At 43.7% G+C, this 25653-nt stretch overlaps 1 protein-coding gene and 1 pseudogene across 2 annotated transcripts in view; both read left to right on the top strand.

Annotated features, from left to right (window-relative positions):
* The first annotated feature begins 267 nt into the window (after window positions 1–267).
* LOC127204276 (uncharacterized) lies at window positions 268–2607 on the top strand (annotated as a pseudogene).
* Window positions 2608–6580: 3973 nt separating this feature from the next.
* Window positions 6581–25653, top strand: part of Hmgxb3 (HMG-box containing 3) — a 37418-nt gene continuing 18345 nt past the window's right edge. Inside the window, exons 1-7 of one of the 2 annotated variants that reach the window (XM_051163380.1) lie at window positions 6581–6744; window positions 7419–7593; window positions 11318–11815; window positions 13244–13342; window positions 21838–21969; window positions 23161–23307; window positions 23404–23579. In XM_051163380.1, the coding sequence (XP_051019337.1) occupies window positions 6611–6744; window positions 7419–7593; window positions 11318–11815; window positions 13244–13342; window positions 21838–21969; window positions 23161–23307; window positions 23404–23579 (1361 nt within the window). In that variant the 5' untranslated portion in view covers window positions 6581–6610. Of the gene's footprint in view, window positions 6745–7418; window positions 7594–11317; window positions 11816–13243; window positions 13343–21837; window positions 21970–23160; window positions 23580–25653 lie in introns of both variants that reach the window. The other variant, XM_051163379.1, reaches the window with a different exon arrangement.

Raw genomic sequence — 25653 nt, 5'->3', positions numbered from 1 at the left:
TTCTACCAAGTGTGGTCAGACAAAAACAGCATCCAGGAGAACAGTTTAAAATCTGTTTATTTGCTTATTCAGTACTGAGTTTTGACATCCTGGGAATTGACCCTATAAGATTTGGAGGTTAACAGGGAATTCCTGAAAGGCCTTAAACACGAGGAAAAACAAAAACAAAAACAAAACCCCAAATGACTGCAGTTTAAAAGAACTGGTGCCAGAGAAGGACATAGGAATCCTCGAGTTGGGAGTGTAGCTCTGTAACACAGCGAGACCATGGACAAGGCCCAGGTCTCAGTCCTCAGCACCGAATGGGGGCAGAGTAACGGTCCAGATCAGATATGGAAGGTTGGATTAGAGAGAACGGTGGGAAATATTCTGGCGGAGCTGTTTTTGTGGGCTGGGTGTGAAGTGAAGGAGTGAAGGGTAACTCTCAGATTGCTGGATTGGAGTACTGAACAATCCAGGGGGTGCTGATGTCACTTACAGAGATGGGAACCAGCTGCAGGGTACCACATGACGAACTTTCTGATTAATACCACCTCCTTGTAGGAGGACAAATGTAATGCTCCAAATTGTTGGGTCCAAATGAAACTCCAGTTCCCAAAACTCCAAAATGCAGCCCAAATATCCAGAAACGGGCTTAAATCTGGACTCAAGTTTATTTCTTTCTGTGTTCTGGACTCTTCCAGATGCCCCTGGCTGTTCTCTCTCATTTCTACAATAAAAACCTTCCCCTTACAACCATATCATGGAATGGCCATGTTGTCAGTTTATACATGAATGTCATAACTTGCTTTGACAACTTCTGAGAGGAGACATGGGAAGATGAAGAGACAAGCGAGGATCTTTTGTCTTGGCCAAACCATTACGTTGGAGGGGGGGGGGGGGGGGCGGGGGTTTCTCTTGGGGATTGAAGCCAAGGCTAAGGACATCCTAAGGAAGCCCTCTACCACCGATGTACATTCCCCAGGCCAAAGACAAGAAGACACCTGATCAGACTCTGCCGTGCAAACGGATCAGTCTCCTGTGTCGACTGTGGCAAAATTGATGATGTTAAAATCCAATCCAGTCCTACATTCCCAGAGCTCTACATTCCAGAAAGTCACCACTTTTACTGCTCACGGGAGTGAGGAGGGAAGCTTGCTGCAGCATTAAGTATCAGCCTCAACCAGTAAGAAAGATCTGAAAGGTGAGGCCGAGAGCTCAGCATAGCTCCGCCTCTGTTACCTGATTGTCCCACAGCCCGGCACCGGGGAGGGTGGCCTCTTTTTCCCGCAACCTCAGTCCCAGCTTCCGGCTCCGGGAAGTTTGGACGGAAGCACTCCCTCTGTCTTAGCGGACGCACCCCCACCCCCCACCTCGCCTCCCGCCCCCTCGCCGTCCCATTCAGCCCCTAAGCTTCCAATCGGCTCCAGCAGAGGACACGTCGGTTGCGCTTGCGCGAGGGCCACACGCAATCACGCGCACCGGCCGCTTCCGGTGCGCCGCGAGGGCCGCCGGGACGGGTCTCCCTGGCGATCCTTGGTGTGCTGTCGCCGCTGCCACCAGGGCACCGGTGCCGCGAAGACTCTCGTGTCTCTGCTCTCTTCCTCGGGCTTCCGGGGGACTGATCCCCGGGGCCCTCGGCAGGCATCTGCCGAGCCTGTGCGCGAACCCGCGGTCCTCCACTCGCCCTTCACGACTCCGCATCGCGATTCGGAGGGGGAGCAAAAGGGGCTGTGGCGACTCCGCACCGTGTGTCGCCGGGCGGGGCCGCGGGGCCGGGGCTCCTCCAGCCCCCGGGATGCGTGCGCGAGCTCTCGCCTCCACTTTCTTTTTACCGCTGTCACGACCGGAGCCGCCTCTCGCCTGCAGCGGGGAGCGCGAGTGCACCGACCAGCACCCTTGTCGCGCCCTGGGGCCAGGTACCCCCGGGAATGTGAGTCGCGAGGCTCGCAAGCTCCTCCAGGTAAGTCCCGCCTTCTAAACTCACCCCGCCCCGCTGAGCTGCTCAGCCACCTGAGTGTGGGGCGCCTCTCCAGTTCAGTTGCCCCCTTACTTGCACGGTAAACCATTCCCTTTAGTCTGTATCTTAGTAGCTCAGAGAGGGAAAGAAAGTAGCCTGTGGTTGATCTGCTAGAAGCCATCATCTGAGGTTCCAAAGAAGGTTTGATAGGGTAATGAAAGTGTCTCATTTCAAGTGCTGCCCTTCTGTTCTCCAGATGAGAAAATAAAGGTTGAAAGAGGCAAAGTCGCATGTTTAAGGCCTTAGGAATCTGCAATAGTGCTATTCATCAGTAGAACCCAAATTAGGACTCAAACTTATGTCCTCAAAAGGACGCCCTTCTTAATTTCCTGTCTTGGTGTTTGAGACAGGATCTCATGCATCCCAGGCTGGCCTCGAGGTTAGCTTTCACCTAATTCCCTGTCCTCCCATCTCCCAAGTCCTAGAACTGTAGGCATTTGCCTCCACCACGCCCCACCCTCAGAGCTGTTTTTAACCTTCCTATTTTTCTGAATCTCTTTGCTATGCTGTGCTGTACCGAGGCCTGGGATCTGAAAACAAACTCGGACCCAGGTGCAGGGCCCTGTAGTCAAACAAACAGAAACCCAAGATAGCTCTTTTATGCCCCGAGGTATAGTGACTGACTCTTAACTTGGTTAGTTCTGGCTGCTAAAACACGATGTACCATTCTTTACAGGCAGTCTCCTGGAGTAATACTCCTTTCCCCCCCCCCCCCTTTTGGTTTTTCAAGACAGGGTTTCTCTGTGTAGCCTTGACTGTACTGGACTCTGAACTCACAGCGATCCACCTGCCTCTGCCTCCCAAGTGCTGGGATTAAAGGCTTGCGCCACCACCACCTGGCTCACAAGGCTTTTAAGGGGAAGGGAGTCACTTATACTTACACATACACAGCAAAAAGGTTGATCACCATATGTCCTTAATGTTGAACTGCAGCTGCCCTTCCTAATTTGCCTTTTGCATACAGAGCTACATTGTGAACTCTCTTGTTAGGTTTTACTGTGACTGTTAGGAAGCAAGTTTTTGTTTGTTTTCCTTTTTCCTTTTTATAAGGTTTTAAGGAAAATGGCAGGGGAGAAATCATTTAGAGCTGACACAACTATAAACTACCTAAGGAATATGCTTTTAACCTGGTGTATAGCTTTAAGATTGGGGCTAGAGAAATGGCTCAGCAGTTAAGAGATTATTCTACAGACCCCAGGTTCATTTCCTACGACCCACATGACAGCTCACACCTATCTGTAATTTCCAGTTCCAGGGGATCTGATGGCTTCTTCTGGCCTTTGGGGGCACCTGGCACACACATGGTACAGAGACAAAACCACCCGTGCACATAAAGTGAATAATAAATAAAAATTTTAAATGGGGGTGAAATGTTGGGTGTTGGGGTGTTGTAGAGGAGGGGCTTAGTTTTTACATCTGTGAAAAGTATTCTTTAGGAACTGCTCAGCAGTTAAAGCACTTGTAAGAGGCTAAGTTAGGCTCCTCAAGACCCACATGTATGTTGGGTGGGTGCCATGGCCTATCTACAGTAATAGTCTTGGGAAGTGGAGACAGGATGCTAGGAGGCTAGGCAGGGCGTCTGCTTTTGCTTGAGAGACCCTGCCTCAAAGGAGAGAGTGATCTAGTAATATTCTGGACAGTAACTTGGGGTTCCACATATTTAATACTTCAACCCACACACATGAACATGCACCCACACAGCACCCTTTCATACATATAAAAATTAGGGAAAACAAAACAAAACAAAAGATGGGTGGGGACAGGGGTCATACATCCCAAAGCTTAGGCACAGTTTATTGATCTTCATTTCCTAGGATAAATAGCTGAGATTTAGGACAGGAAGTACACTTGTCTCTGTTCAAGTCTCCTGGGTCACTTTGTAGACCAGGCTGGCCTTGAACTCACCTCTGTCCAGTGCCTCTGCCTCTTGAGTGCTGAGATTACAGACCGTATGCCACCACCACGCCCGCCCGGCTTTCTCTCTTTTCTTATCAGTTATTACTTGTGAGATGTAACCGAGTTGTGTGGGCTCTGTGCATACCTCTCATCCTGTTTGTGTTTTCTAGCACAGCTCCATTTCCTACTCTTTGTTCTGTAGCTTTCCAGGAGCAACCATGCTTCTCTCAAATTCAGGGGATCCTGGGATCTTTCTCCCTCTTAGGATTGAGTGGGTGAAATTCCAACTTAGTGCTTGGCCACAATTAGCTCTTCTTCTTTTTTTTTTTCAAGACAGGGTTTCTCTGTACAGCCTTGGCAGTCCTGAGACGCTCTTTGTAGACCAGGCTGGCCTAGAACTCACAGAGATCTACCTGAATTAGCTCTTCTCAAACTATTCATTCAGATTTTTATGCCTGTCTTTTCTAGACCCCCCCCCCCCAAAAAAAGTATTGTTTTTGTTTTATTTTAGGGTGGCACCAGAGAGCTAGGTTGGTTTTGTTGGGTTATTGTTTATTTTTATTTTTTGGCTTTGGTTTTTTGTTTGTTAGTTTATATAATTTGTTTTTTGTGGTTTGCTTTTTTGGTTTTTTTGAGACAGGGTTTTTCTGTGTACCTTGGCTGTCCTGGTAGCCAACTTGGCTTTGTAGACCAAGTTGGCCTTGAACTCACAGTGATCCATCTGCCTCTGCCTCCCAAGTACTGGGATTAAAGGTGTGCACCACCACACCCGGGGGCTTTGGGTTTTGGTGTTTTTTGTTTGTTTGTTTGTTTGTTGTTTTTAGGCAGAGTCTGATGTACTGTAGTCTGGCCTTGAACTCCTCCTGACCCTCTTGTCTCTGCTTGCTAAGTGCTGGGATTACAAATATACACAAACTCACCAGCAAGGTTTCTGTTTAGGTCTGTGCTGTCTGACACTATAGCCACTAGCCATACAGTTACAGTTAAACATACTGAAAGCTAGTCCACTTTCGGCTACTATACCTATTCCAGGCGCTTAGTAACCTGTGTGACTAGTGACTGCTATGTTGGACAACATTAACAGAACACTTCCATCAGAGTTTATTAAATAGTCCTAGTATAGAAGATTGGGTTCAGTCAAGTCGGGTGGCAGTGTAACATTGTGAAGAAAAGGATTAGGAGCTGAATTTTTTTGGATTAAAAACCTATTTTTGATATGTGGGGCCTACTGGCCTTGGGTGGGTCGTTAAATATCCTCACTACAGATGATAGTCTTTTAATAATAAACTCTTTTATTAGTATAGTACTTGGCTGTTCTCCAATAGTTGTGTGATTTAAATCCTTTGAGTCCTACATGTGAATCTGTGGGAATGGGCCTGCTTGGTGAAATACTTACTGTGGGGAAGCATAAGGGTCTGAGTTCAAGCTTCAGATGTTAAAAAAAAAAAAAGAAGAAGAAGAGAAAAGGGGGTGGGGGTGGTTCACTTTAATCTCAGTGCTAGGCAATAGCTGGCCTCGCTGGCTAACCAGCCTAGACAATTTAGTGAGCTTCAGGCCAGTGAGAGACTCTTCAAAAAACAGGATGGACAACAACTAAGAAACTACCAAGATTGACCTCTGGTCGCTACGTGCACACATTCCAACCCACTCCCCTGCATATTGTGCTGGCTAGTTTTTACATCAACTGGACAAAAGCTAGAGGCATTTAGGAAGAGGGAACCTCGGTTGAGAAAATACTCCCTACCAGATTAACCTGTGGGCAAGTGTGTGGTGCATTTTCTTGACTAATGGTTGATGGGGGCAGGGGCAGCCCATTGGCAGTCCTGGGTGCTATAAGAAATACTAAACAAGCTACAAAGAACAAACCAGTAAGCAGCCCTCATCCATGGCCTGTGCTGCGTTCAGTTCCTGCCCTGACTTCCCTCAGTGGTGAACTATGATGCGGAACCAAACTTAAGCTAAAATAAACCCTTTCCTCCCCGAGTTGCTTTTAGTATTGGTGTTTTATTACAACAATAGAAACCCTAAGACACATATGCAGCCATAGTAACAGCCCCCCAACATATAAACACAGATCTGTGGGAAGGTGAGACATCTTTAAAACAATTTTTATTATACTTATTTACTGTAAATATATTAGCGTTTTGCCTGCATGTATATCTGTTCACCATGTGCATGCCTAGTACCTGCGGTGGATGTCAGAAGAGGCGTGTCATCTCCTGGAAAGGAAGTCAGGGATGGTTGTGAGCTGCCATGTGGATGCCGGGAACCACTGAGCCATCTTTCCAACACCGTACCAACTTAATCTAAAGTAGTTAGAAGCCCTGGCCCAAATCACACAAGCTGTCAGAGTAACTAAATCTCTTATATATAAAGTTCCTTGTTACATGTTTAAATGAATCCTTGAAAGTGTCGTTTAAAGTGATGAAACTGTAAGAATAGGGCCAGAACTTTTAACTCTTGGCCAGGTATTCTTAAAAAAAAAAAAAAAAAAAAGTCTGGTTCTTTATGGAGTTCTCATTATATGGGTCTGCTGTATCTCATTCAGGAGGGCTAAAATGGAGCCCCAAGAATCTAAGAATCAAGTACCCCATGTGCTTCCTGGGATCTGTTGAATTGAGGAAATGTCTGACAGAATTGATGATTTGCCCTGGAGGCTGCTTTCCTGTTACATCGGATTCTTAGAACTTGTGTTGACTTGTGTCTTCTCCAGCCATGGATGCGTCGTATGATGGTACTGAGGTAACTGTCCTGATGGAGGAGATTGAGGATGCTTATTACACTTCCCCTGGGCCACCTAAGAAGAAGAAAAAGTATAAAATACATGGAGAAAAGGCCAAGAAACCCAGGTTAGCATTAATATTTTGATATTTTTGGTTGCTGATGCTGTTTATCAACACGTTTGCTTGGGAAGCTATGTTGAAAAAGACACAAGATTCACTTAGGGTGCAGTTTCAGAGTCTGAATGGGCATTGATGTAGGGGAGAGAGACTGGGGTGCAGAGGGACCCAGCCTGTTAAAAGAACTTGAGCCTTGTAATGCTAGAATCTGTAGCCACTTCTATTTTTCTGTTAGACAGTTATTATTTAAATATTTTAAACAGACATTAGTAACATTACAGTTACAAGTGATACCAGTGATTTCTACTGATATTATCTACTTTAATTTCTCTTTCAACTTTGAATACTAAAGACTTCTAGCTGCACTTACCAGGACTGGACTACTTTGATAATTACCAGCTTTCTTCTCTCAGTCTTGATCTTTGACCAGTTAGGTGACCAAAGGCAGAGTAGTAATGTATGTGTATACTGAGCCTCCACCGTAACCTTTGCCTGAGAGTGGAATGACAGGGCCTCTGCACATTGGCTGTATTTGGTTACAGATGGTCTGCATTTGATTTCCCTTCCTTGTTGCAGACAGTGCGTTGAGCGGAACGCTTTGGCTTGGCTTTATTGGAGTCTGACTAACACCCCTAACATGACAGTGAGTGCTGGTTGAATAAGGGCAGTTGTTGGTTCTGCAGGTCTGCTTACCTCCTATACTACTACGACATCTACTTGAAAGTGCAGCAGGAGCTCCCCCATCTCCCACAGTCGGAGATCAATAAGAAGATTAGTGAGAGCTGGCGGCTCCTCAGCGTGGCTGAGAGAAGTTACTACTTGGAGAAGGCCAAACTAGAGAAAGAAGGTTTGGATCCTGTAAGTATTTTTTTTTTTCCTAGTCCCCTTCCCCCGACATTGGTTTAATGGGGAGACCAACCCCCCTGTTCTTGTGACTTCTTGAGTCTGGTATTATGCCTGCTTCCATTTTCATGATGCTCTGTACTTTAATTGCAGCAGTACAGAGAACTGGCATTTTCTGAGTTGTTTATAGTGAGCCTTTGGTTCCCGTTATGAATTTTTTCTTTTTGGTTTGTTGAGGCAGGGTTTCTCTGTAGACCTGGCTGTCCTGGACTCACTTGGTAGACCAGGCTGGCCTTGAACTCACAGGGATCCCCCTGCCTCTGCCTCCCTGAGTGCTGGGATCAAAGGTGTGTCCTACCATGACTGGCTGTCCTTTTACAAATTCTACTGTAATTTGTAGCTCCTTCTTTTACACCATGTTTTCATGTTGCTAACTGGATGCAGCATAATTTGTGTGTTGTTTTAGCTGATGTCATAACAATCAGTAAGTAGGTTTGTATGGAAAGAGGTAAAGCTGACTGTGTAATGCAGTGTCCTTTGTTACTGTAGGTGGCTATGAACTATACTAAAAGAAAAGAGCAAGGTTAAAGCCAGCACTCATAGTGGTGACTGAGCTTTGAGTACGTGAACTAAAGAACCAGCAAGGATGCATTCAGGCTGCCATCTTGTTGGTCTGCCATTTGTTAGTTAGTTCACAGTGACAGAATACACTGATGACCATTTAAATTCTAAGTAGTTTTTTGTGTGTGTGCTGGTGATAGAACCTAGGCCTTCATTCTTAGGCAAGCACACTGCCAGTGAGCTGTATGCCTCCCCAACTTGGCTTTTTAACATTTTTAACATATTGTGATTATAGGCCTAAACCTTTTAAACCAAACTTACTTACTTACTTACTTACTTACTTACTTACTCTCTCTCTCCCTCCCTCCCCCTCTCTTCTTTCTTCTCTCTCTCTCTCTCTCTCTCTCTCTCTCTCTCTCTCTCTCTCTCTCTCTCTCTCTTAACTTGGACAATTGTCCTAACTTCTTTTTGGAACTGTAAAGGGCAAAGATTCCAGCAGCAATGCTATAGCAGAACTGGATTTTCCTTAGTGGAGTCCATCTGCCACTGCCATCAGATTATTTGTCCTCACTGTCTAGACTGTCCTCTTCCTCCAGGAGCTTTGTGTCACTGCAGTCTAGGAGATGCCAGCCTGTATTTCTACCACTAAATGGGGTGTTTATAACAGGCCTGGGAAGGGAAGTAACCTCAGCAAAGGTGAGGAGGCTGAAGAGATAAAGTGTAAGCAAAGTGTACCTATTCCATACGACTTCTGGAGTCTAAAGTCTGTAGTCATAGGACAGAGCATTTGCCACGGGTTCCATTCTTAGTGCCAACCTCTTTTAAAACAGTAAAGGGAGCAGCCTTTTTGTCTGATAATCTCAACTAACTCTGGAATGATTGGGTTCTTTTTCAAGACTGAATTTTATAATCATATGCAGCGACTTTCTTCCTGATTTGTGTTCACTCGTTTCTACCACTACCATCAAGATACGAGAGAAGTGATGCTGGAAGAATCATTTAAATGTTTGAATGGATAAGTTTCTCGCCTACAAAATGTAACTTGTAGCAATCATAACATTTAAATATATAATGTAGCGCTGCAGTTGATGGCTCAGTGATTAAGGGCACTTGTTGCTCTTAGATGACCTGGGTTTGCTTCCCAGCATCACTGTGGCTCATGACACCTATAACTTTAGTTTCAGGACAACTGCCTCACCGCTCCCCCCCCCCCCCTTCTTTTAAACCTCTGAGGGTAATAGGCACATGTGTAATATGTAGAGATGTAGGCAAAACACTCATAAAACTAAATAGCTGAAATTAAAATTTATAATATAAATCAATTATCTGAGTTCTTGTGACATGACATTCTGACCTGGTCCATAAATGTTACTCTTCAGTAGATAAGAAGTCCAGGTCTGGGGTGGAGAGATGGCTCAGAAGGTAAGAACACTTGGCTGTTCCTACAGAGAATCCATGTGGGTTCCCAGCACCCACATGGCAAATTCAGCCATCTGTAGCTTCATTTCCAGGTATCTGGTGCCTTTTTCTGACCTTCTTAGGCACCAGGCATACGTACAGTATACATACATACATACTTACGTGCAAAACATCCATACATGTAAAATCTAAAAATCTTTTTTTTTTTTTTTTTTTTTTTTTTTAAATCTAGTAAGAAGAAAAAGAGACAGTTAGTGAGCCTCTGGAGCATTGAGGCTTGGAAAAGTTTTCTGTGCTCAGTTTGTCTTCTAGATTGCCTGACATGCAGATGAGTGTGCATCTTGAGAGACTGTCTAGAGCCCTTTGGCAGACTGTCTGTCTTCCTAGTGGCCCTTCAGGACTCCTGCTAAATAAATGCAGGACCTGTGATGTTTGTGTTACTCCTCCAAGTCTGTATAGTTTTTGCCATCTAGTCCTGTTTTCTTTGTTTCGGTCAAGACCATTCTGTTTACTTGCCACCATTTAATCTTGTTGCCCTAATGTGTCTTCTTCTGAGGGTGTTTTTGAAAACACCATTTCCCTTTCTCTCTCCAGTAAAAGTTCCATAAAGGTCTCAGTCCCGCCCACCTTCACGTTTCCCAAGTGCTGCCTTTAAGCCCTGAGCAGTCCCATCAATCTCCCCTTTGATTTTAGTGTGCCTTTAAAAGGTGCTTTGAATTTTTGTTCTCGATTAAACTTGGGTTTTTATTTAACCATTCACTTTGTTCTGTTTCCTCTTATTGGATGACTTTTAGTTTTAAGTTGAAAAAAAGCAAACAAAAAAAAAAAAATCAAATTTTCCCTTTTGGGCACTAATTTGCTATGTGAACTTTTTCTGGTACCTGATCGTGATCTTTGAAAAACTGGTCTGTAGTTCAGGCTTTTATTTCTTCCAAATTATGTGTCTTGGACTTTTAGCCTCATGAATTTTGGCTGTGATTTCTTTCTGTATTAACTGGTAATACTAACAGTGTTACTTTAGAGATAAAGTTAAGTTACAAGTTGCAATGCATTTCTGAATGTTAAGATGCTAGGTCTCTCCCCCGGGGCCCCCTTAATGTATTCAGCACCTTTGACATAGTTCCTCACCACCCATAATTTCTCTCGCAACACTTTCTTAACTCAGTAACCTAATCATTCTTGTAAATGTGGAGAAATTACTGAGGTCAGAATTCTGATGTACCATATTGAGTAAAGGTATTTAAATTGTTACTTTATAACTCAGAAGTATCAAAGCTTTAAAAGGAGCTCACAAATTGCCTGACTCCTTTATAAAATAAACAACAAAAGCCATGGTGGTTGCCCAAGCTTCAGTAGAGAATAAGATTTGTTCAAGACTATGCAGACCTGATGTTCTCGTTCACACTTTAGGTGCCAAGATCTGCATTCTCACCAGAGCTTAGTGCTACAGGTGTAGAGAGCATTTACCCTGGATGCACGAGGCCCCCAGCTCAATGCCAACAATGCAGAAAGACCTAACAACAGAGTCTAATCCATTTTACAGCTTCTGGAGCAAGTGAAGTATATTGATTAGAATAAAGATGATGTTGCTTTTGACAGAGGCTAGTCTTTTCTGAATTAGGTCAGGCAGTTGAGTCTGGTTCCTTTTGAAGAAAAAAAAAACCCAAACAAACAAACAAAACTAATAAAAATTACTTCGTGAGCTCTTTCTTCATCCATTTATCTCTGCTTATTTCCCTCTTGGCTTCCACATTCTTAGAACTCTAAGCTGTCTGCACTGACTGCTGTGGTTCCGGACATCCCAGGTTTCCGAAAGATTCTTCCCCGATCGGATTACATCATTATTCCCAAGAGCACCCTGCAGGAAGAAAGGAGCTGCCCTCAGCTAGAGCTATGTGTGGCTCAGAACCAGATGTCCTCTAAAGGATCTGCCGTAGTGTCTAACTCTTCCCCGGATGTAGTAGCCAGCCATGCAGGCGTGGCAGAGCAGTGCCTGGCTGTGGAGGCCCTGGCTGAGGAGGTGGGAGCCCTTTCCCAGCCAGGAGCTGTACAGGAGATTGCCACCTCAGAGATCCTCAGTCACGATGTGCTCCTGGAGGAGGCGTCCTTGGAGGTAGGAGAGAGCCACCAACCTTACCAGACAAGCCTCGTGATTGAAGAGACTTTAGTCAATGGCTCGTCAGACCTCCCTGCTGGAAGCCTGGCTGTGCCACACTCCCAGGTTGGGGAGAGCTTGTCAGTGGTAACAGTCATGAGGGTAAGTGGCTGTACACTAATGTCTTCCTCTTTGTCTGGTATTCTTAAAAAGGCACATTGTGGTTTTGAACAGTATAATGAAGGGTATAGATATGGTACTTCAGTGTTTCTGGGCTTTGGACTTGGTCCAGAGTTCTCAGTTTATCAGGCATCCTCTCAGCCTAGCTCAGGGGGAGTTTTCCTCACTTGAGATGGTATGTGAGGGACATTAGCAGGAGCCCCGGAAAGGGCGTTTAAGCCAAGAACATCATGCTACTAGTGACAGTTAGGATTTTGTGTCCTAAAGCCTCTTTCAAAAAACCCACAGTGTCACCTTGACCTATATGTGGGAATTGCTGAAAAGAACTCTTGGATGTAGATGGGAACAGGAAGAAAGGCTCTCCTCAGGGACAGGCTATGGGCCCAGGACGTGGGGCCATTGGCATGGCTCAGTGGGTAAAGGTGCTTGCTGTCAAACCTCGAGAACCAAAAGCTCCCACAAGTTGTCATCCTGCCTCCCAGGCTGTCTCAGGAATCTCACATGATAGGTGAATTAAATGTAATATATTTTTTTTAATGAAAAAGAAAAAAAAAGTCTTCCAATGTACCAAGGGATTCTCAGTTGAGGTGAAAGCAAAAATCTCATTGATTCTGGGGGAAATGCCACAGTTGGCCTAGTTAGTGTGCCCCTCTGTTTCCCTGGATAGGATAGCATCCTAGAGAAATGGGAGTCCTCTTGAGGATAAGAGGGCCAGTGTGTTTTAGTATACCCAATGACTTGGGTATAAGAAAGCAGGTACCCCAAACTATCCAGACCCAGTATATCTGTTTATTACTTGTTGCCTCAGTGCTGTTTTATGATCCTTGAGCATTGCCACTGGTCTGGTGGAGGCAGCTTAGCATGGTGCTTTTTTTTTTTAAAAAAAATTTTTTTGTTTTATGGGTTGTGTGAGTGTTGCATGCATGCATGCCTGTGCACCACCTCTGTGTCTGGGACCCAGAGAGCCAGAAAGGGAGTCGAATCCTCTGGAATTAGTGTTAAGAATGATTTTGAGCTGCTGTGTGGGTGCCAGGAATAATTCCAGGTCCTGGAAGAACAGTTAGTTCTTGTTACTACTGAGCCATCTCTGCTACCACGTAAGGGTATATTAATAACATTTAATAGGGTCAGAAGAATCTAGTTTTCTTACTAAGTGCTTATGGGATCTTGGGGCACCCTAAGCCATCATTTACAGCTCTATTTCTCACCTGTGAAATGATCATAGCATGCCTTCTGTGGTAGTCGTTTCCCTTGATTCTAAGTTAGCTTCTCAATTTGAAATAACTTTATTTTGCTGAGCATACTGGAGGAGCACATTGTGTGAGTTTTGTGTTTGATGTGGTCTTCCAGTATTGTGGGTGACCTTGGGTGTTGTGCACACTGTTTAACTGTCCTCTCCATTGCCCACAGGACTCAAGTGAGAATAGCCCCTCTGCTCCAACCACTCAGTTCATCATGCTGCCTCTGCCTACTTACTCGGTTGTGGAGAACCCTTCCTCCATCAAACTGGTCAGTGGTGGGGAATTAGGGCTCCATGGCATTCTTTTCTATTAAGTAGTTTTCCGAGGTCTTAACAGCCTTAGGACTTAGGTTTTGGGCATTCCGTGGCCCACATGTTGATGGTCAGGAGCCCTATTGGTGAAACTCCAAGGTACTGTGAACTTCCTCAAGTGTACAGACTTACTGAAACATCCTGGGGTCAGTTCCGTGGCTACAGCAAATCCTTAGAAGGGTAATGCTTTCAGAACACTGGAGCCATTGATCTAGTTAAGTGTTATCATTGCACAGGTGATAAAACAGCTCAGAGATCCTTGAGGATTTAAGCAAGCCAGTATTTGGCTTCTCAACCCAGGTGATGTTTTCCCATCACACACTCCAACTTCTGGCCTGAGACATACTTCTAAATACTTCATATATTTTAAAAGATTTCTTTTATTTATTATTTATACAGTGTTCTGCCTGCTTGTATGCCTTCAGGCCAGAAGAGGACACCAGATCGCATTATAGATGGTTGTGAGCCACCATGTAGTTGTTGGGAATTGAACTCAGGACCTTTGGAAGAACAGCCAGTGCTCTTAACCTCTGAGCCATCTCTCCAGCCCCCTACTTCATGCCTTTTAATACTATTATAAATGGTATTCTGAAAGTAACTGTTTACTCCCTGTTAGTATGTAGTAAAAAGGAGGACTTTTTAGAAATTTATTTTATGCATATGGATGTTTGGTGGAGTGTATGTTTGTGTACTGAATGTGTGTGGTGCCTGTGGAGGCCAGGAGAAAGTGCTGCATCCCTTGGGACTGGAGTTACAGATAAGCCACCACGTGGGTGCTGCAGATCAATCCCAGGTCCTCTGGAAAAATGAATGCTCTTAACTGCTGAGCCGTCTTTCTAGTCCATAAAGTAGACTCCTCACACAGCACTGTGCTCAGGTTTACTAAGCTCACCAGTTCTAATAGCTTGTGTGTAGATTCAGTGAGATTTTCTGCATACATAGTCCTCTTGCCTGTGAATCAAATTTCCGTTTTAGTTTAGTCTTTTGTTCATTTTTGGTTTCCTTGCAGTGCTGGACATCAAACATGTGTTAGGCGCGTCCTCTGTGGGTGAAGCTGCGTTCCTAGCCCCCATCTCTTGTTCTTACTGCATTATCTAGGTCTTCCAATGTAGTACTGAGTAGAAGTGCTGAGGACAGTTACCTGTGTTTTGTTCACCTTAGGGAGAAAGGATTCAGTCCTTACCATTAAATATGATGATAGCAACAGGGTTTTGTTTGATACTTGTCCTTATCACGTTTCAGAAATTTCCTTCTGTTTTTGATTTGCTAGGAGTTTTTATTAGAGCTGTATGTTGGATTTATCAAATGCTTCTGTGTGTTTATGAAGATGGTATGGGTTTTCTGTTCAGTTGAAGTGCTAGATTTTTGGGGGGTTGTTTTGTTTCGAGACAAGGTCTCACTATGTACCCCTAGCTGGCCTAGACTCTGTAGACCAGGCTGGCCTGAACTCGTGGAGAGCCACCTGCTTCTGCCTCCCACATGCGGTATTAAAGGCGAGGGCCAGCATACAGGGCTGAGGTGATAGATTTCATTGTTTAATCAATGCTAATGCTAGCCTGGCATTTCTGAGGTAAACTCACTTGTTGTCATCTGTTCACCCTCTTACGTGTTTGATTTTGATGTATTAAAATTTTGTCCAGAGTTTTGTGTCTTAACTTCCTCAGGGTTACAGTCTCTAATTCTTGTCTGCTCTCTCGTGCTCTCATTAAGGTGATGCTTGCCTCATGAAGTGAGTTGGTCTGTCTTATGTTCTCATTAAGGTGATGCTTGCCTCATGAAGTGAGTTGGTCTGTCTTATGTTCTCATTAAGGTGATGCTTGCCTCATGAAGTGAGTTGGTCTGTCTTGTGCTCTCATTAAGGTGATGCTTGCCTCATGAAGTGAGTTGGTCTGTCTTGTGCTCTCATTAAGGTGATGCTTGCCTCATGAAGTGAGTTGGGAAGTAGAAGAGTGGCTCTTATGGCCACAGTATTTCTTCCAGAATTGTTTGATAGGATAACCAGTCCAGTCATTGAGGAACTTTCTTTGTGGACTACTACTTAATTATGTCTTCATTTTAAAACATATACAGAAGTAGAGTACTTATTTGAGGTATTTTGAAACAGGGTCTCATTGGTAGCTCAGGCTAGCTAGCCTGGAATTAACAGCAATTCTGCCTCAGGCTTGAAAGTGCTAGGATTTTAGGTATGGATCACTGTGTCCCAAAATTGCATTACCTTTTGGTTTTTGCTTTTGCTTTTTTTACATGAGTTTTTGGTATTTTGTCTTTCTGAAATTTTCTGATTCATTTAGGTTGTTAATTTTATTTATTCGGTCATTCACGCATGGTTTCTGTCTATAACCTGGACTGTTCTAGAACTCTCTGTGTAGCCCAGGGTGTTCTTGAACACTGTCCTAATCACAGTCCCACAGTTGGTAGGACTCCAAGTCTGAGCTACGTGTCCTGCTATGTCTGCCTTAGCTTGTCAATTTTATTGACATGGAAGTGTTTATAAAATGCCTTTATTGCCTTCTTATTAAAAATAATGGTTAAAAATTACATATATGTGTATGTATGTATGTATATGTATACACACACACACACACAAAGCAAGAGGCTGGAGAGGTGGCTCAGTGGTTAAGAGTGCTTGCAGAGGACCTGAATGTCATTCCCAACACCCATGCTGGGTATATAACCCCAACTCTGGGGGACCCTGAATCCTTGTTTAATTGCCCTATTTTATTACTCAAAATATGGTCTGTCTTGATAAATGTGTATTTGAAAATAATGTGTATTCTGCTGTTTAGTAGAATGTTGTTGTCGTATCAGATTAGGTCAGGTTGATTGAGAGTGTTGTTCAACTCTGCTGTATCTGTGCTGATCTTTGTCCTGTCCTGTCGTCTACTGAGAAGGCATTTAGATAGCACTCTGGATATTTCTGTTTCTTCTTAAAGCCCCACTTATGCTGTACTAGTCTTTATTCTGCTTAAAGCCCCACTAGTCTTTATGCCTTTGAACTCTTATTTCTATAAACATTAGGATTGTTACATCTTCTGCATAAAATGAGCCCATTACCATCACTTTTAAATCATAATATTCTGCCCTAGCCCTCAAAGGTTTAATACCATCCAATAATGCAAAATGCATTGGGTTTATCTCCAAGAGTCCCAAAGTCTCAACCTTTCTAACATGGAGGCCAGAGAACTCTAAGAACTCAAGGCAAACTCTTCATCATGGGCTCTTGTAAAAATTCGAAGCACAAGTTAGGGATTTCCACCATATAGTGGCACAAAGTACATAAACATTCTCATTCCAAAAGGGGAGAGTGGCCGGATAACAAGTGTAAAATAAAGAATAGGGGTTTTTTCTATTCCCATTCTGGCTCCCAATAATGACACAGAGACCTATTAGATTTATTAATAAGCTTTAAACTGCTACAGCTGGGCAGATAATGATCTAGTCTAACCCGTCTATACTGGCTGCGTCCCAGCCATGTGCCCCCTTTTACTTGCCATCTTAGTCTTGCCTTGGCCACTTTGTCTTTGTCCTCACGGCAACTTTCTCCTCTCTTTCCTACCTCTTCCTTCTCCTCCTCTTCCTCAGATTTCTACCTGAGACCCCCTGACTGGGAATGGAAGTCCTCTCTGCCCAACTATTGGCTGAACAGCTTCTTTATTAACCAATCAGAGATGGTAGAGAACAAGTTTTACACAACATTGAGACAGGAGATTCTCAGAAAAATGACAGTGCCTACATCTGCACTGCAGCCAGCTCTGGGGCACATTCGAATACATAGTCCACAAGTGCACCATCCCCAAACAAGCAAGCAAAGATTGAGTCAAAACAACCTAAAAGATGCTCCAGCACACAACAAGGACATATGCTCAACCGTGTTCATAGCAGCCTTATTCATAATAGCCAGAACATGGAAACAGCCTAAGTGTCCCTCAGTAGAAGAATGGATAAAAAAAAAACTGGTACATTTACACTATGGAATACTACTCAGCTACTAAAAACAAGGAATTTCCTAAATTTGTGGACAAATGGATTGAACTAGAAATGGTCATTAGTGAGTTAACCCAGAAGCAGAAAAACTCAAATGGTATATACTCACTTATATCTTGACACTAGCCCAAGGGGCAGGTCCCATGAAAGTCTTCACTTAGCAGGAAAGCGGGATAGAGGTGAGGACATCTTACAGGGACCCTAGGTGAGAGAACTATGGGAGATTGGGGAAATAGAAGGATCTAGAGGGTCCTAGAAACCTACAAGAAGAACATTATGATGGGCAGAGCTGGGCCCAGGGGTTCTGCTCAAGCTATGGCACCAGCCAAGGACAATACATGCAATACCCAGATCTACCCAATGGACAGGACATTCTTCCGAGTTAAGTGGAAAGTGGAGACTGACTTTCACACGAACTCTGGTGCCCCATATTTGACCTTGATGGGGAGGCCTGATGACACTCAGAGGAAGGATAGCAGGCTACCAAGAAGAGACTTGATACCCTATGAGAATATACAGGGGGAGGAGGTTCCTCCCCCCACCCCCAGTCACAGTCATAGGGAAGGGGAATAGGGTGAAAGCGGGAGGGAGGAAGGAATGGGAGGATACAAGGGATGGGATAACAATTGAGATGTAATATGAATATTATTAATTAAAATAAATAAAAAGAAAACAAGCAGGACAAACACTGTACCCTGTAGCTGCATGTACAGTAGCTGCGTTTGCTCCGTCATCACTATTGTGGCTCCAGCATGTCTACAAAACCGCGTAGACAGTGCTGCTAAGTTCTCTAGCTCACTCAGGATGTAGTCTTGCCTACATTACATTAAGGCATTAGTGACATCTGTGTGCCCTAGCAGCTGAACCTGGGAAAACTTCTCCAGGTGACTCTTTTTGAGTAAGGAACTCCTTCAGCACCTGCCTCATTCCAAACTATCTTCTGAATTTGTGCTTTCAAGAGTTGGAGCCTTTGAGGTGGGGTCTTGCCTTCAAGGCATCTTCACTGTGTACCAGTATACAGCTACAGGCTTCTCTTTAACAATTATAGCTATAACAATTATAGCTCAGTTATATGCACATTTCCTTTCCAATTGTGTATTCTTTGTATCTTTGCTCCCCCTCACTGTACTGTGGGCAGTGACTGTTCACACCCTGAATGCTATGCCTCTCTGCTAAAGAAAGAGCCCATCACTTTAAATTCGGCTTTACTCAAGTTACCAAGACACAGCAAAATGCAGATGTATTTTCTGAATATAATATAATGGGACTCTGGTTCAGGTCCTAATAGAGCCCTCAGTCTTCTCTGCAGCCTGATGAGGCAGGCTGTCTCTGTCTGCATTTCTGTTGGTATACTGTTCTTCTGAGCTTGCACCAGAACTGCTCAGTGAACTCTGCTTATAGGGCTCTTTTTTTTCCCTCCCCATAGGTTCAAACTTCTTGATTTCCCACACAAACCAGGCCTAAAGGCCTATAAACCACATGTGGCCATGTAGTCTAGGAATGGCTCTATTCCTGGTACCAAAATCTGTAGTAGGCAGGGTTCTATAGAGCAACAGATCCCATGTGTATATATATATATTATAAGAGGGGATTTACAAGGTTAGCTTATATGATAAGGCCTAGATAGTCCTACAGTGGCTATCTTCATGCTGAAAAGGCAGTGAGCCTGGTAGCTTTTCAGTCCAAAAAGTGGTCCCAGTTAGGCACTGAAGGCCTAGAGTACCCTAGGAGAGTCTAGCTGTTAGGCCAGCATTGACAGGTAAAGAAGCCTTCAGTGGAGGGTGCCAGCAGCCGTGATAAAAACACTCACTCAAAGGCAAGCAGACTTGAAATGCTTATTCCCTAGACCCCTGCACATCTGAGCTGCCATTTGGAAGCTGTTAATCCTTTCTGGAAACCTCCCTCCCTCCCAGACATACCTAGAGGTGTATCTCCTAGCAGTTCTGTGTTCTATGAAGTCCTTGGTCAGAGCCAGCCATTACAGTCTGTTACTGTTGTATTTGTCTAATCAGTTCTATTCTGCTTTCTTTGATTTTCATTGAATTTTTATGACAGTTTTTTCCTCCCCCACCCCAACTCCTTACATTCTCCCCCCTTCCCACTTTTTGAGATTTCTGACTTTGTAACCCAGGTTAGCCTTGAACTCAATCGTTTGGCTTCATTTTTCTATTTAATGATTTGTTGGCAATGAAGTTTGTTTTCTTATTTTAATAGTTTGTTTAGAGTTAATAGTATACATTTTTCAACTTAACCCCAGTCTGACTTCCAACAGCCTCTGCTGTAGATAAACTATATATTCTTTGATATTTGCTGTTTTGAGATGGGGTCTTAACTGTGTTGCCCAAACTGAACTGGAACTCATAGACTCAAATGGTCCTCCTGTCCCGCTTCACAAGTAGCTGGGAAAACAGATACGTGCCACTGTGCTAACTGGTGTATCCTTGAATGAGAAGGTTGCTGCAGTGTGTTTATGTGTGTATGTCTCACACACACACACACACACACACACACACACACACACACACACACAAGTGCTTACATGGCGATCAAAAGTTGATGTCGCCTGTCTTCCTGTCTCTTTCCACCTTACTTGCTGAAACTGAGCTTATCTCACTGATCCTGGAGCCCAAGCTGATTTGCTTGGCTCAGTAGCAGGCAGGTCTTCGTTTTCTGCCAGCACACTCCTTTTTGCACTGGTGCTAGGATCTAAGCTCCGGTCTTTGTGTTTGTGTGGCAAGTACCTTCCCCACTGAGCCGTCCCCCTAGCCCAGAAAATTGCAGCAGCCTGAAATAGAGCCTTTCCCTGCAGCCTGATTGACGGAGACATTGGTTCTTTTTCTGGAGACCTTATCTTCCCAGAAGTGGCTGTTCTCTCAATGGCCAAGCTCTTCTAGAAAAGTGTTCTATGATACTTCTTGATGTTTCTATGATATTTATGTTTTAGGACTGGTACGGCCTTAAGCCTCAGCATTTCTGTCTAGTGTTAGTTACACTTCCTTCTGGCTGCCATTAAGGAGTGTTCCAGTTCATGGTAACTGACTGACTTCCTCACATTTTTATTCTTCTGTCTTGGGGTGTTCAGCATGAAGAGTCTGCATTGGTATTGGGTCATGGTCTGGGAAAGGATGAGAGAGGTTTTCTGTCCTGATTATAGTCGTCTCAGAACTGTAAAGCCCTTTACAGTTTACTGTGCATGTTTTCCCATTCTTCACATTGGCTCCTTGGCATACCTCTGTGACAGGAAGAGGATGTGATGTTCCAGAGGAGATGGCTCCTGGGGCTGTCTTTCCTTGGTGCCAACTCCACTTGGCATTTATTCTTGACTTGGTGCCACAGTGATGGGCAGCTTTTCCTTATGCCTCCTGGAAGAGGTAGCTACTGGCAGATCAGTGTTTGCTCAAGGGGAATTATTGGTTTTGTCCAGGCTAGAGAAGTTAGGGATTACCAATTGAGTAAACATTTGTAAATATTTTATTTCTAGCATGTATTTAGAAATAGAACATGGCTATTAAGTGAGTAGTTTTTGTTTCTAGCTGGCATGCAGTGAGACGGTGTAGCGGGTTTCCCAAAGGCTGACCTGTGGAATAGCAGGTTTCAGAGTCCATAGTTATTATTTTGTATATCTGAATTATAGGTGCTAGGATCTTTTAAATTTTCATTAACAAGAATGAAGACAAAGCAGTTTTTGAAGTCTGTAGAGCCAGAAGGTCCAGCTAGATTGACAGAAGTAGTCTTGGACCAGGAATGAGGATGCTCTTGATTTAGGTCTAGCTCTGCTCTTGACTCACTGTAAGATTTTTGGTTTTTGTTTGTTTTCTTTTGTTTTGTTTGAGATGATCTATTTAGTCCTGGCTATCGTAGACCATACCATGAAGACCAGGCTGGCCTTGAACTTAGAGATCTGCCTACCTTTACCTCCCAAGTGCTGGGATTAAAGCTGTGTGCCACTATGCCCAGCTAAAATCACCTTGCGTGGTTTTGTTTTTTGAGTGTGTTTATGCGCCTGTTGTCCAAGGAGTCCAGAGAGGGTGTCAGAACCTCTAGAATTGGAGTTAAAAAGTCATGATCCACCATATGGATGCTGGGAATCAAACCTGGGACCTCTGGAAGAGCAGTCAGTGCTTTTCACCACTGAGCCATCTCTCCAGCCCCATATCTCTCCCTATGTGATATGAGACAAAACATTTAAACCCAGTTAGCCACAGTAACAACAATACTGTGATTGTTGCTGAGAGGATTAAAAGAGATTCTGATACAATGTTGAGCACAGTGTGCTACCATACTAACAACCATCACTGCTGGCAACTCTGTAGCCCTGGTAAGTTTGTACCAAAGGACCTTTGTAACTGATCCTTTGTGCTGTCATCAACATTTAAGCTGGTGTCCACTTGGCATTCTAGTAGGCAGCAGAGTTTTGGGCTGGATTCTTGCTCTTAACTTTTGTTTGTTTGTTTTTGTTTTTTTACAGACTACAACATACACCCGCCGCGGCCATGGGACATGCACTAGTCCAGGTTGTTCCTTTACCTATGTCACCAGGCACAAACCACCTAAGTGCCCTACTTGTGGTAACTTCCTAGGAGGGAAGTGGATCCCAAAGGTAAGGCTCATTCCTATTACCCTTGGGAACAGATGATTCTTTGTTTTGTGTTACTTTTTAAGTGAATACTGTTTTAAATCTTTTTAACATGTATATGATGTGCATGGGTGTATGTGTGCTTGTTTGAGTGAGTGCAAGTTCATGCATGCTGTGTGCAACTGTTCCCAGTGAGTTAGTTGGAATAAGTTAGTGAGTAAGGCTGTATAACTTGAGGCTTCATTTTTTGTTTTGTTTGCTTTGTTTTGTTTTATTTGTTTGTTTTTTGAGACAGGATTTCTCTGTGTAGCCTTGGCTGTCCTAGACTTGCTTTGTAGACCAGGATGGCCTCGAACTCACAGTGATCTGCCTGCCTCTGCCTCCCGAGTGCTGGGATTAAAGGCATGTGCCACCTCGCCCAGCTGAGGCTTCGTTTTTATGTGCTCTGACAGTGGTTAGTAATCTGCTTGAGTTCACTTCCATCTTAAAGCAGGCTGAGTCAGTGATAAATCGAAGAGTTTTTGTTCAATTGCTTTCATTATCTTTCTCCACAAAGAATTTAAAATAGCCTACTTGGTAGGCAGTGTACTGCTCAAAGATTGCATCGTAAGAGGAGTTTAGGCTGTCATTCTGGAGGCAGAGACAGGCCAGTCTGGAATATGGGTCTGTATAGCAAGTTTTAGGCTAGCTAGGTTACATAGTAAGACTCTATCTACCTTCCAACATAATTAATGTGTATGAATTAGTTTACTTTTTGAAATGTGACTTATGTGTAAGTCATTCCTATTGACTTAACTGCAAGAATTTGTGTGGGACTAAAGATTTTCTTCAAGGGAATAAAAACAGTGTGAATCTGAGCACATTGGGATGAACTGAATTTCATAGAAGAGCCAACAAGGTAAACCACTTGGTCCTACAAGATGTCAGCTTCTTTCTAGATGGGGAGAAGTGGGGATGGAACAGTCAGAGCCAGTATATGATGGGGAAGAGGCTTGTCAGGAAGGAAGGGATTTTTAGATTAACTCCTAGCTGAGGCGTCCAGTGAGAAGACCTTGGAGCAGATCTTTCTTCTTCTCTGTGGACTCAGTTTCCATCTTTATTACTCATGTTTTTTTTTTTTTTAAAGGGGTGTCAAATGAGAGAATACTTGGGAATGTCATTGTCAGCTATAAAATGCCTTTATGCGTACAAGCTTTTCTTTTTAATCTTTTATAGGAAAAGCCAGGCAAAGTCAAAGTGGAATTGGCCTCAGGTGTCTCCTCCAAAGGTTCTGTGATTAAAAGAAATCAGCAGATTGTCACCACTGAGCAAAACTCCTCTAAGGAAAATGCCTCAAAACTGACTCTGGAGAACTCAGAAGCTGTAAGCCAGCTCTTACATGTAGCTCCTCCAAGAGAAGTGGGTGAGGACGATGAGTGGGAGGAAGTGATTGTCTCCGATGCTCATGTTTTGGTCAAGGAGGTTCCTGGGAATCGTGGTACAGCGGTAACTAAGACGCCGGTTGTCAAGAGTGGTATAAAAGCTGAGGTCTCCCTGGGGACAACTGAGAGTGACAGTCCTGGACCAGACATACCACCATCAGCAGAGGGGACCAGCACCTCCAGTTTACTCTCAGCTCATAAAAAGTCTCCAGGGTATGCCAGTGTTGTTACATATTATTGGGACTGTGTTTAGAACAGCAGCTAGGTAAGACCCCCATGTTTGCTTTGTCGAATAGTCCCGAGAGAGGCAGCAGAACCTGCAGAGATTCTAGCGCTATGACCTAGAGACATGGCATGATTTACCTTTCACTTTACGCTCTGACGTCCATACATTGCTGTTACATTCCTTGCACATCTTTTCTTGTCAGTCTTCCTAAAACAGTAGTTAGGATCTTGCTGGTATAGGTTGTGGGCAGAGTTTTTAAAAAAACAAAAAACAAAAAACATGTGTTACTACTCCTGAACATGGGATTAGAAAGAAAGGACTTATGTTGGCATCCTATGCAAAGATTCTTCAGCTAGCTGTCAGGGACTCAGTTTGGTCTTGGCCATATCTGGCTTCTGTTTGACCTTTGGCATAGTCACCTGATGTCTCCTGACTAGTTCTGAGAAACTGAGGTGGGAAGAATATCCCTCACAGACTGATGATGGAGACTAGGAGAGATTGCTTGTAAAGCAGCCAGGCTGTGCCTTACAAGTAGGAAGACAGTATGTGTGGCCTTGATGTCCCCCTTGTCTTATTAGAGGCTTACCTGGCTTCTGCATGCAGGTCACAGAATCTGTCATGTTCCTGAAACTGAAGACTCCTTGCTCATCTCAGTAGCTCTCAGCTGGGAGCAGCTTTGCCCAAGGGCATGTTTTGGCAGTGTTGGGAGGTATTTTGGTTGTCACAACCAGGAAGAGGTTTACTGCTAGGATCTAAACAGGGAAGGACGACTAAATATCCCATAGCCCACAAGATAGCCCCCTCCCATGGGGACTGGCCTCTATGAAATAGCAGTAGTTTCACATTTCATTCTATTGTGATTTGTGTTTGTTTATTTGTTTTGAGTGAATGACTAGAAAATACATTCATATAGTTCAGATTTTTAAAGTACAAGAAATAAACTTTTAAAAAAATTCTCAGCCATGTGTGGTGGCGCACGCCTGTAATCCCAGCACTCAGGAAGCAGAAGCAGGAGGATCACTGTAAGTTCAAGGCCAGCCTGGTCTACAAAGTGAGTCCAGGACAGCCACGGCTACACAGAGAAACCCTGTCTTGGAAAAAAAAAAAATCTCCTTTCTATCCCATTATGCAGTTATTATGTCCTAGGGTTAGGCAATGTTTCCAGTTCTCTACTGTGTTAGAAGTTAATTTTAAGCACAAACCTGTATCTGAGTGCAAATATTTACTCCTTTTTTTGTGTGCTTAGTAGGATTTATTTTTATGTATATGAGTATTTTGCCTGCATATATGTCTGTGGGCCATGTGTGTGCCTAGTACCTATAGGTACCAGAGAAGAGTATTATATCTTTGGAACTGGAGTTAACTAAGAGTTATGAGCCACCATGTGGGTGCTGGGGATAGAACCCGGGTCATCTGCAAAAACAGCAAATGCTCATAATCACTGAATCTCTTCAGGTCCTTTCCTACTTTTTACACAAATGCTAGCATAGAGGATGTACTTACGAATCTGCCCCATCTTTTCCCCTAATACACTATCTTTGGAGACAGTTTAGTATGCTAAAGCATGAAGCTTTGGGCTGCTGACTGGTATTTGGGACATAAATCACTTTACGGGCTGATTATTGAGGCCATTCATGATTCAGCCCTTGAGCTTAGCATTGGCGCTGAGAAGATTAAGAACAGTGAGGTGCATTAGCCTCAGTGTCTGTGCTACCCTCATGAGAGAGCTTGTTAGACTTCACATAGCACTTGTCTAATTAGAGGCCAGTTAGCTATTACAACTGTAATGCCTATTGCTATTACATACTGTAGGCACTGCTCTGTACTTCTATATTATTTATTACTATTTATTTGGCCTGGTAGCCTTCACCCAACCTTGTACTCACTATGTAGCTGAGAATGACTTGAATCCCTGATCTTCCTTCTAGGATTATGGAAGTATACCACAGCACTCACTTAATTTGTATCTTTGTGATGACTCATATAGATACTTATTACCCCATTTTATGTTAGAGCCCTACAGATTTATAAAGTCTAAATTTGAATTCAATTTCTTTAAAG

This window comes from Acomys russatus, chromosome 20 (assembly GCF_903995435.1).
Source record: "Acomys russatus chromosome 20, mAcoRus1.1, whole genome shotgun sequence".
In the NCBI taxonomy this organism is placed as follows: domain Eukaryota; kingdom Metazoa; phylum Chordata; class Mammalia; order Rodentia; family Muridae; genus Acomys; species Acomys russatus.
Note: the sequence above shows the minus strand (reverse complement) of the source record. Positions and strands in the feature narration are given on the sequence as shown.